The following is a 12,822-nucleotide window of genomic DNA, read 5'->3' on the forward strand; positions in this document are numbered from 1 at the left end:
ATGGCCAGTCCGTCTCCACAAAGTAGCCCTATGCCTCCACCACAAGCGCCTAGTCCAATGGGGCCACCGACGCAAAGTCCAGCTCCGCCACAATCGCCTCACAGCCCTTATAACCAACAGCACGTGAATGGACCACCGTCATCTCATCCTTCCGGTTCTGGACAACCACCAATGCAAAATCATATGCCCCCATCGGGCCCACCTCACGCGATTACGAATACGAATGGGCCACCAGGAGTGCCTCAGCAACATCCTGGAATGCCACCTAGCGGTCACCAAATTCCGCCTCATATGGTTGGACCTCACATGCCTGGTCCACCTGGACATCCAATGGGTGCTTCTGGGTCACATCCACCTGGCCCGAATGGTCACAGCAATATGCCTAACAACCCTCAGCATTCCAATATGCCAGGACAAGGACCACCTCATGGATATATGCAACATCAAATTGGACATATTCCTAATCAAGTAAGTAACAAGGCTACTAAGTCTATTTTAGTTTATATTTAAAATTAATATTGTAGAAACTTTATTAGCCAGCTCTCAGTAGGACTTGTCGGAGGTTATTTTAAACAATTTAAATTAGTATGTACATAAATATATTATTTGATGAAGGGTGCAGTATTATAGTTATTTAAGAAACTTAGTAATTTTTTATTAAACGTTGAGATTTTTTTTATTATTTTCCTAATATTACCTAAGATATTTCGTGCTATAATGTGTACATAACTTTTCTTCATTATTTTTTATTCAATTACCCGAATACCTAAATACAACAATTAGGTTAATTAAATCTGTACTGTAATATTGTAAATAGCACAAATAAGGAGTATATTTACTATATGGAGTATATTGAGTTGACATCGCGTTGGCGTAACGGTCACAGCACTGGTTTGTGGCTGTTGCCCTGGTGGTTGTGGGTTTGATACCCGCACACGACAAACATTCGTATTGGCCATACAGATATTTGGCATGGTTTGTGCAGTACTTGTGGATCTTCCCACCGTGCCTCGGAGAGCATGTTAAGCCATTGGTCCCGGTTGTTATCATGTACACCTGATAGTGATCGTAACTCACAGTAGGGAATATATCCTCCAACCTGCATTGGAGCAGCGTGATGGATTAAGCTCTGATCCTTCTACAAGGGGAAAGAGACCTATGCCCAGCCGTGGGATATTACAGGCTGAATCGAAGCAATAAGAAGTATATAGGAAATCTTATTTGTAATCAGTAATAAAACCAAATAAAGTTTTATATTTTTCTTTAGACTCATTTTCTACATCATTATAAATAAAATTACAATGTAAATTTTTTTAATATAACACAGAAACATGTTTTCTTGAGAGTTAAATAGAGGTCCATATATATCCTGTGATAGAAGCAAGGATTCATTTAAGATGATAATTAACTGGGTTGTAAGGTTTTGGATTTGTGCTGAATGTGGTAAAATGGTATGTTCGTCTTCTACATAAGCAGTGTATACAATAGGTGTGTTTAACTTTATTTTCACCCAGTCAGCCATGTTACCAGAAAAGTTGTCTAAAAAATATAAAGAATCTGTTTTAATAACTATTTCTGAGTTATGAACTTTTTTTATTTAGTGTAAATGTTGAGAAAAAGCGATTCAACAGTTTTTGTGCTGCCATATGAACTATTAAATCAGTTTAAAAAAAATCCAATTGATTGTTTAATTTCTGCAACTTTTCATGCTATAAGAACCGCTGACCGCTGTGATGCTATAAGAACTATTAAAATTTTCAAGGAAAAAATTAGCTAAATTGGTGCAGCCATTGTTGAGTTCTACGATTCATTTCTACTTATATAGACTAATTATCTCCATTTTACTACAATTTCACATATGACAACATTAAAGATATTTTTTTTTTTGTGATACAGTCTATTTTAAAATTAAGGACAAATTTTTTTACATTTACGTAATGGAAAATTATGTTGAGTAAATATGAAAAAATGTAAGACTTGTTTGGTTGGTTTCATTACTCAGTAAAAGCATTGGAAAATTTTTGTTCAAAAAATCTAAATTTGGATATGACTTGAATACTCAATCAAAAACTTTAATAATGATTATTATTTTTGTAAAAGTAAAGCAGCCACTGATTCAAAATGTAGATTCTGCAGAGAAGAATCGGCAAGAAGCTCCGCAGTTACTCTTGTGAAAATAATATATAAACTGTGTTTTAGTACAAAATTAGAAATATCTTGCATGAAATATCACTTATCAACTACGTAATCTTGCACCGAATAATACACTTTATCTATTAATTTTATTTAATAAAAATTTTAAATTTGTGTTTAGTCAATTCCGAAATTGTTCGTAGGATTTTATTATACATGCAAATATTATAACCCAAAAAGGAGACATTTACTTTGCCCCGCTGGAAATTGGGAGTTACAATTTTGTAATTCCTTCTCGTGTTTACATTGCGATTATTACTATTTATTTCAAAACAACGAATATTCTTGTGAATATACATAATATTGTTATAAATATATTGCGATGAAATGCCATGAATAATAAAAATAATCGTTTAAATAAGCACTTACATAAATAATTTGCAGTTGTACCAATATAGTATGATATATTATGTTTTTCAAGAATTTTGGCACGTGTCGATCTTAGTATATCCATCTAACAATAACAATAAATTGCTTATAATAGTTTTTAGTAAATTACAATTACACTTTATACAGTCAATTAAAAATATACTTACAACAATGTCATGGTTATTGCTTATATCGTCATTTCCATATGGTATTGTTATATACTGTCCGAATCCCTTAACATTTATAAAAGCAATCATGTTTACTGCGAGACTATTTAGAACATAGGATAATGCTTGACTTTCTTCCTCTGAAAGAGAACTGTGTCCCATATACAACGAATTACACTCGTCATCAATCACTGTAACATTATTTGTGATATTTATAATGTAATGAAATCTTGAAATTTATTTCTATGAATTTTATTCTCAAACATTATTGTGGTAGAGCAAACTAGTTTTTAATTTTATTTCCATAATACTATAACACATACTCTTTAAAGATTTTTGAAGAAACCAATTTCTAGCAATGTCAACACCAACGGCTAAATGACCTTCCTGGCATTTTCTCTGAGCACTAGAGACTCTTCTATTTTTGGACCATAATCTATCCTAAAGACGAAATTTTTGTGTTATATTTTATTAGATCTGCCTAAATCTCTATAAATATGTTTAGTTACAATAAAGTTAATATAAGTTAAAATATTAATTAAATATAGCAGTTACTTTAAGCCTCATTCATATCTATACATATAATAAAATGGTAGGAAGGTTAAAACTGTACATTGTATATTGTCTGTTTGTCTGTAAGTATGTCTGGGATAAACTCAAAAAGTACTGCACGGATTTACTTCAAATTTGGCACAAATATTATTAAGAAGTCAGGTCAACATATAGGCTACAAATTATCACGCTATCACCTACGGGGAACAAGCAGTGAACCTTTATTTCTTCAACGCATTCTGTAACAATGTGTAATCTAACAACAAATATTTGAATGTTGTTGTTATGATGTTAATAACCATGCTAGCTAAGCTACCATAAGCTAGCTTCACACTATAAAGACATTCTGTTGTATATTTAGTATCAGCATTGCACCCGTGCGAAGCCGGGGCGGGTCGCTAGTACATCATATAATTATAACTACACAACAGTTACAACATTTCAAAATAATTATTTTATTTTCTATATGTATTAACTTCTAACCTTTTTTTTACTGAATGCAAATCCATCTGGATTTAATATTGGTAAAAGATAGAAGTCAAAATTTGTTAAAAGCATGCTAAGATTACTTTTGCGATCTAAAAGTTTCGTGAACAAATTTAAAACAAGCGCTGAGGACATCCAATCCTTGCCATCTTCACCTCCCACAATAAAAACAATAGGCTTCTTTTTACCTTTCGATAAATTAAGTATGAAAATATCTCTTTTTTCAAATGTCTTTGCAATAACAGTTTTTTTAAATGTACTTGTTTTTTTCGAATAAGTATCTATCCAGCTTAAAATATTTTCCCAATCATAAAATGCACTAGAAAGGTAATCTGAAGATAATATTTTTTTACTAATCATTGATTCTCTGTAAAATTTCATGTAATGATTATTTTTATTTCAAAAGCGGAATGCAAATTTTAATTGGCTTACTTTGAAATTTGTGAAACTCGTATAAATTGTATGTCAAATGAATGAAGTTTTTCTTCAAAAATTAGCGCTTCATCAGTTCTTACTATCACATCCATAGGTATAGCTGCTTCATTTGTCACACCATTCATAAAAATTATTTTTGGGTTTTTAATATGTAAGTGATAAAGAAAATTTCTTTCATGCATATTAAAGGCTGTTATTTCATATGGTGTATAGTTTTTAAGGGAATGTAAAGATGTTAACATAATATTAAATATTAAAAGAAAGACTGAAAATATTTTTATCATCATATTTGTCATTTACACATTTATTAAAATATCAATTTGGTCATGATGCAATAACAAATATTAATATTAACTTTTATTAATAGTTTTTATATAAACATATATTAAGACACTTGTAGAATACTCAGAATTGGAACCGAAAAATTAAATTATGTGTTGCTCTGAAAAAAAAGTTTTTATTTTATAATTTTTCTTTATACATTTTGATACAAAGCATATCGTTCACATCAATAATCACATAACATGATAAAAATTTATTGTGTTATGTGATTTGATTTATTTGATTTTTTTTTGTAGGGCCCCATGGCAATGACTGGCGGTCCACCTCCCGGTAACGGCCCTCAAGGTCCTCCAGGTCCCCCAGGAGGGCCACTTCCTCTCGGTGGTCCCCCGCCGCACGGCGTCCACGCGCAAGGCATGCCTCCTATGCCGCCACACCACAGTATGATGTCGACACAAGGAGGTTACGCTCACGCGGTTCCATCTCCCGGTGGTGCGCCGACTCCGCCCGGCGCTCCTCCTCCGAATCAACCACCTTCCGGAGCCCCTCAGCAACCACCCGCTGCACAAACTCCACCCCATGGATCGGCTCCACCGCCATCTACATCCGCCGCAAATGGAGCGCCGTCTTCTTCCCCGATGCAAAGCTCGCTTGCTGCTTCTGGACCGGACAATCTCAATGCTCTTCAGCGAGCTATCGATTCTATGGAAGAGAAGGGTCTCCAAGAGGACCCGCGATATTCACAGTTATTGGCGATTCGAGCACGGACAAATTCTCAAGATCCGAACAAAGGACTTTTTTCTAACAACCAACTAAGTCAATTGAAGTGAGTTTCATTTTAATCCAAATATTACTTGTTTTTGTGAACAAGCTTGCTCTTTTCTTTTTAATCTAGCTTATCCAAGTTATATATAATATTTGTTTTATTTGTAGAGCTCAAATAGCTGCATATCGCAACCTGGCAAGAAATCAGCCAATAACACAGCAAATTGCAATGATGGCTGCGGGCAAGCGCACCGGTGACACACCGCCCGAGTGTCCGACGCCGCCCGCGCAGCCGCCCTCGCCTTACAGTCAAGGGTATTTTTCTACAAAATCATTTGTTGAACTTAATCTACTAAGCTGCTTCACTGTAGATAAGTAGCAACATTCGTTACGATGAGTAACTCTTGGTATAGGTGTTTATGATAACAACCGTAACTGACAACTTAACATGCTTGCTTGGGACCTATTTTATGGCCACCACGATCGCCCGACCTAACAAACTCAACTCATGGTCTCGCGATGCCCTTTGCACCGCTAACCGCAACGCGAAACTTTGTTTAACGAAAGAAAAGAATCTAAGCTTAGCATCATTTGTTTTTGTAACTATTGTAGTAATATGTGTAATATCTGTTTTTGTAAAAGTTATAGCAATATTTATAGAGACTGTTACTTGCGGACAAGCCAAAAAATTAAAAAAAGCTTAAATATGATTTTCTTTTTTCCCTAGTCAATCCCAAGCAGGTGGACAGAGCGCAGTGGTGTCGGGAGGCAAGGGCGCCACCGGCGTGGACGCGGCGCGCGGCGGGGGCGGGGCGCCGCCCACTCCGCTGCCTATGACGGGGCAAATGGCTCCGCCTACGCAACCGACTCCGCCATTGGTCAATCCCGTACGATCTATCATTTTACTACATGTTTTAATATTTAAAAAAATCTAGACGATACTTTTTTGGTCTATAGAAATTAATACGTTGGTCGTTTTTTATTAATATGGGTTTACGATTAGTTTCGTGTGCGAACTATTTTATTTTTGCCATAGACTACTACATACTTGGTTGGCGCTTGAATAAAAGGTCTTTTGATCTATTTTTTTCTAATTTTAAAAATTATATACGTATATATATATATATATATATATATATATATATATATATATATATATATATATATACGTATATATATATATATATATATATATATATATATATATATACAATATATTTTATAAAAAAGTCTACGATTGGCCTACTAAAGTTATTGAAAAAAAAATTGACAATCGAAATAATGGTTATTAATGTCAGTGATACAATTAAGCCAATCGTTTATTCTTACAAGTCATAGTTTTTCCTAAGTTGATGCATATAATTGCAGCCGATGGTCGGTGGTGCACCTGCACTGCGAGGCCCTGCGCCACCACGAGGCCCCGGGCCGGGCCCTCCCACAGGGCCCCCCACTCAACAGGTATTATATTATATTACTATTATCTGTGCCCGTGACTTCGCCCGTGTGGAATTAAAAAAAAATATTGTTCAATTCGCAGAGTTACAAAATAAATAAATTTCTAAAATAAAATTAGCCTAAGTTACTCTTTAGTACATCAGCTATCTGCCAGTGAAAGTCCCGTCAAAATCGGTCCAGCCGTTTCAGAGAATAGTCGGAACAAACAGACAGACAAAAAATTGTAAAAAAATTTGGTATATGTACCGTGTATACATACATATTATGCATTTAGTAAAAAGCGGTATTTTAATATTACAAACAGACACTCCAATTTTATATGTAACAAAAACCGCTGTGTTACTTTTCAACCAACTTTTAGAAAAAGTAGTTCTCCATTGTATCCATAATTATGTCTTTCTGCTACATACATTCAAACAATATCTACATATACACGAACATACATTCATATATCTCAAATTAGTAAAATTCAATTTCACGCATTATATTTTAACAAATGGCAAATCAATAGTATTGGACAAATTTTTTAATGGGAAGAATATTGTCTTACGATTAATCTGCTGAACTAAGAACGAAAAAAAACCGAGAAGCTAAAGAAACTGGTTGAACAGTTCCAATAGAGTTATAATTCAATGGCAAATTGTGTTCTTCCAGCCGGGTGTCCCAACTCCAGGTGCAAAGCAAAATCGTATCACCTCTATACCAAAACCGGTTGGGATTGATCCTTTACAGATCCTTAACGAGAGGGAAAATAGGTACATTTTCAGGATTATTAATGAAATATTGCGTAATGTTTCAGTGAGTAAGGGCATATTGTAATTTTTTTTTTTGTAGAATTGCAGCAAGAATCGCACATCGCATGGAAATCCTATCAAACTTGCCTGCCAACATATCAGATGATCTCCGTTTGCAAGCACAAATAGAACTGCGTGCTCTCCGTGTCCTTAATTTCCAAAAGCAACTACGTTCTGAAGTAAGTTACACTTTTTATTTAAACATATCATATACAAGTAAAAAGTTTAAATTTAGTTATTGTTCCTTCGCTTCAGCCTGTAATATCCCACTACTGGGCATAGGCCTCTTTCCCCACGTAGGAGAAGGATCAGAGCTGAATCGACCACGCTGCTCCAATGCGGGTTGGCGGATACATTCCCTACTGTGAGTAACGTTCGCTATCAGGTGTACATGATAACAACCGGGACCGACAGCTTAACGTGCTCTCCGAGGCACGGTGGGGAGACCCACAAGGTCTGCACAAACACCCAGACCACGGCAAACATCTGTATGGCCAATACAAATGTTTGTCATGTGCGGGGATCGAACACGCAATCGCCAGCGCAACAGGTACAATCCTTGTTTTAATATGTACTGACAGAACATGTGACAAAATTATCTTCTTGGTGTCTATTCATTGGAGAGAAAGGATCACAAAATAGAAAGATAAGTTAGTATCAAATAAATAATAGTTTTCGATACCTATTTATTAGATTCTTGGCCAAGTTCGCCGCGACACTACTCTAGAAACGGCTGTAAATATCAAAGCGTACAAGCGCACGAAGAGGCAAGGTCTACGCGAAGCACGTGCTACTGAGAAGCTTGAAAAACAACAAAAGCTCGAAGCTGAAAGAAAACGCAGGCAGAAACACCAAGAATTCCTTCAAACTGTGTTGCAACATGGTACGTATTTTAAATAAAAAAATGTATTCCATTCTTTTTTATCCTTAACATAATTAAGTAAAATTGAAGTCCGTGTCAACTTCGCGTGAAATGTACCTACATGAATTTTTGATTGCAAATACTTGTACAAAAAAATTTAAATTTGAATATGAAACGATACTGACGGGAATCACATTATTAAATAGCTGTTTTTAGTACATATAGAATCATAATGAGAACTAAAAGTCATGCAATGAATATTTTAATTGGATTAAAATTATGAAATGAATTTTATTAAATTAAAATGAGGTAGGGCACAGCAGGAAATTTCCTGCTCAAAATATCCATATTTTGCTCCAGCAGCCTCGGACCTTACAGAAGATCACAGCAAAATAATCCTGTTTTCAAGCAGTGTTGTGTCCCTGTTGGTGAGTAAGGTGACCAGAGCGCTTGATTGCCGACCTAGTTTTATTTAAAAAAAAAAATAGTTTCCAACTCTGTGGTAAATGTATATAATGTTCCAAATAATTCTTTAAACAGCTAAAGACTTCAAAGAGTATCATCGCAATAATATCGCTAAGCTATCGCGCATGAACAAAGCGATCATGAATTACCACGCCAATGCTGAGCGAGAGCAGAAGAAGGAACAAGAGCGCATTGAAAAAGAGCGTATGAGACGGTAGGTAGTTAAACTATTGTTAATTAACATTTATAAAACATTATATTTGGAACTACTGAGTCTGCCTAACTTTTTTTATTAATTAGTAGCTGACTTGACAGCTAAGACCAGACAACGGTCTGGTCTGAACTATTAATAGGTATTTAAATTGTCAACCACAAGAACTGTTATAATAAGCGCGAAGTTTAAATATTCGTTAACTTTTCTTGTAATTTTCCATTTTTATGTGAATTTTCTAAGTTTTTATTTCGTAAAAACAAAGTATTAGAAAACTTTTTGATAAAAAAATGAAGGAAATCTGTAAAGTCGTTCTCAAGTTATGGCAAGACAAAAGTGAAATAGAGATTCATTTTTATACACATACTTAGCTTATCCCGTAAACGTTGTTTTGCCATATATATATGATACTAACCCCCATAATCCCCCCCCTGATAACTTAGGGGTATGAAAAATAGATGTTGTCCGATTCTCAGACCTACTCGATATGCGCACAAAATTTCATATAAATAGGTTCAGCCGTTTCGGAGGTGTATGATAACTAACATTCATCATTCATCATTGAATTGAAACTCAGACCTATCTGATATGCACACAGAATTTCATAAAAACGGTTCAGCCGTTTCGGAGGAGTATGATAACTAACATTGTGACATGAGAATTTTATATATAAGATAAGATAAATACATTCAGATGTGAACATAAAAATGTAAACAATTAAATTTTGATAGTTTGATGGCGGAAGACGAAGAGGGGTACAGGAAGCTCATTGATCAGAAGAAAGACAAGCGTCTGGCGTTCCTTCTGTCCCAGACCGACGAGTACATCGCGAGCCTCACGGAGATGGTCAAACAACACAAGCAAGAGCAGCGCAAGAAACAACAAGAAGAGGAACGCCGGAAGAGGGTCAGTCACATTGATATGGTTAAAACTGCTTTTAGGTAATGTGTGTGTGTGTTCCTGTGGTGTGTAAGGTGGCGAGAACTTTTGGAAAGGTTGATGTTCCAGGGGTCAATAGGCTATGGTAACCACTTAACCTCAGGTGGCTTGGTGGCAGGTAGGCTTGTTTGCCAACATAGTTGTATAAAAAAATAATGTCCTACTGTTGATCTTGCGCTTTTTCTGCGATTAATGAAAAAAATTGGAGTGCAGTTTTCCACCGTGCCTTAGGATTAAGTATTGGCGAATATTGTAATACTATTTGCGTCGCGCGGTTTCACCCGCGTACTTTTTGATCCCGTGGGAATGTTGGGGTAAAAAGTAGCCTATGTGTTATTCTGGATCTCCAGCTATCTACATACCAAGTTTCATTAAAATCGATCCAATAGTTTTTGCGTAAAAGAGTAACAAACAGACATACATCCTCACAAACTTTCGCATTTGTAATATTATTATAGTAGGATTGGATAGTTGATTTAAGTTTTTTAACATGACAGTAATAAGATTTATTTAATAATAAGATTTATTTATTTTCTCACCACAATATTGCTAACAGCCACAATATTTTTAACATGACAGTTAACACCAAACGGGCGTGTTTGAGTTTGGTTAGAATTTGACAATTTTTAATAGCTAAATTTGACTTTAAAACTTAATTTGTATTTGGCGGTTAAGGTAGATATCGTAAAGAAATTGTATATTTGGGAAGAAATTCTGAAATATTTGTAATGTGTTCTAACTTGCACTGGATCTTCTTTATTCTGTATATTAAGATTCAACATTTAGGTACCCTTGGAAAAAAAGTTTCTTGGTCTAGGAGAGACAAAGACAGACATGGTCTGTTCGGAATATGTATGTTCATTATGTAAAATTAGTTGCACAGTAATTCATCAGTTGTTTTAAGTGTAGTAGAATCACTACAGAGCATTAGTGGTTTCTAACCTAAATTATATAATTTAATTTTTCTGTTCGTATTTACATAATTCTAACAGAAGCTTTGCTGAGCGCTAAGATGCTTTTAGTAAAAGTTATATTTTTGGTTTTTAGAAATCCCGAAAGAAGAAGGTCCTGGAGGGCGGTGAAATCGATGCAACTGATGATAGTTCACAAACATCAGATTCTCGCGTTAGTGTTATGGACCCAAAGACTGGCGAGGTAAAAAGTTCATTTAAATCTTTGTTATTATATTTTCGAGCAGTTTTTTGATTTAACATACTTCATTGATTGCAATATAATTTGTTTGAAACTTTTGTATAGATACTGAAAGGCGAAGAAGCCCCCTTGTTGTCTCAATTGAAGGACTGGATGGATACTCATCCTGGTTGGGAGGTTTTGTCTGACTCTGACGACTCCGGTGATGACAGCCAAGATGACGGTAATAACTTATTGTTTTAGTAGTCACACGCTTACTTTAGCCTATTGCAGTCCAGTGTAGCCGCCCACTGCTGGACATAAGCCTCCACAAGTTCGCGCGAAAAATGGCGTGAACTCATGTGTGTTTCCCATAGTCACCACGCTGGGCAGGCGAGTTAGTAACCGCAGGGCTGACTTTGTCGCCCCGAAGACGCTACTGCCCGTCATCAGCCTGTGTATTTCAAAGCCAGCAGTTGGATGGTTATCCCGCCATCGATCGGTTTTTTAAGTTCCAAGGTGGTAGTGGAACTGTGTTATCCCTTAGTCGCCTGTTACGACACCCATATATGGGGTGACATGTTCTTTACTGCCGTAACCACACAGCTTTTAGTAGCTTTTAGTTACTACTATTTTTAGTAGTAGTTAGTGCTATTGTTTAAATAACGTTGAAATGATAAAAATTATTTCTCAATAAATAGTATATATTTTACACAATATCCCCTAATCAATCAACTAATCCCTACTAATATTATAAATGTGAATGTAAGTTTGTTTGTTACGCTTTCACGCGAAAACTACTTAACCGCTCATCATGAAACTGTACACATATTCTTGGAGGTATTAGAAGTAACATAGGATCTAACTGAGGTAGGGCACAGCAGGAATTTCCTGCTCAAAATATGGAGCAGCCCGACTGGGGTAGTACCTCGACCTTACAGAAGATCACAGCAAAATAATACTGTTTTCAAGCAGTATTGTGTTCCTGTTGGTGAGTAAGGTGACCAGAGCTCCTGGGGGGATTGGGGATTGGGTCGGCAACGCGCTTGCGACGCTTCTGGTGTTGCAGGCGTCTATAAGCTACGGTAATCGCTTACCATCAGGTGAGCCGTACGCTTGTTTGTTGACCTAGTGACATAAAAAAAAAAAAAAAAAAAGGATACTTTTTAATTAAAAAAAAAAAACAATTCGAATGAAGCCGCGGGTAAAAGCTAGTAGTATATAAAGTATAGATTACCTTGTGCTGTTCCTATGATTAACCAAAAAACTTATTGATTACTTTTCATCTGTATTAAAGATTAAATAAAGTAAATATTACTGTAATAAATATTTCAAAGTAAATAAAAACTGTAATGCAAGTGTATCTCCAAAATATTTAATAAAATTAATTTGGAAATATTAACTCAGAAACTTCTTCTACAGAAAAGAGAGAACGTAGGGAGAGGCACCATCATGAGAAGAGTGACAAAGAAAAGACAGACGAAGAGAAAGCTCGTGACATGATCAAGAAAGCTAAGGTCGAGGATGATGAGTATAAGACTGAGGAACAGACTTACTATAGGTAATAATATTTCATTTATAGATACGATTATAATTTTACTGTATTTTATGTATTTAATACTTTGTTCTGTTTGTGTGTAAAACTATATAATTAACCAACAAAAAAATTGAAGGAGGTTCTCGAGTCCACGCATATATATTTTTTTTGTATGACCA

The 12,822-nt window shown here is 35.4% G+C and overlaps 1 protein-coding gene across 1 annotated transcript in view; it reads left to right on the forward strand.

Annotated features, from left to right (window-relative positions):
- Positions 1-12,822, forward strand: part of LOC123665685 (ATP-dependent helicase brm) — a 27,054-nt gene continuing 14,232 nt past the window's right edge. The window contains exons 1-13 of the mRNA XM_045599951.1: positions 1-468; positions 4,781-5,310; positions 5,418-5,564; positions 5,977-6,136; positions 6,618-6,707; positions 7,359-7,459; positions 7,539-7,677; positions 8,192-8,381; positions 8,901-9,039; positions 9,768-9,942; positions 11,023-11,130; positions 11,233-11,350; positions 12,538-12,667. Of these exons, the coding sequence (XP_045455907.1) occupies positions 1-468; positions 4,781-5,310; positions 5,418-5,564; positions 5,977-6,136; positions 6,618-6,707; positions 7,359-7,459; positions 7,539-7,677; positions 8,192-8,381; positions 8,901-9,039; positions 9,768-9,942; positions 11,023-11,130; positions 11,233-11,350; positions 12,538-12,667 (2,495 nt within the window). The remainder of the gene's footprint in view (positions 469-4,780; positions 5,311-5,417; positions 5,565-5,976; positions 6,137-6,617; positions 6,708-7,358; positions 7,460-7,538; positions 7,678-8,191; positions 8,382-8,900; positions 9,040-9,767; positions 9,943-11,022; positions 11,131-11,232; positions 11,351-12,537; positions 12,668-12,822) is intronic.

This window comes from Melitaea cinxia, chromosome 2, assembly GCF_905220565.1.
Source record: "Melitaea cinxia chromosome 2, ilMelCinx1.1, whole genome shotgun sequence".
Classification (NCBI taxonomy): Eukaryota; Metazoa; Arthropoda; class Insecta; order Lepidoptera; family Nymphalidae; genus Melitaea; species Melitaea cinxia.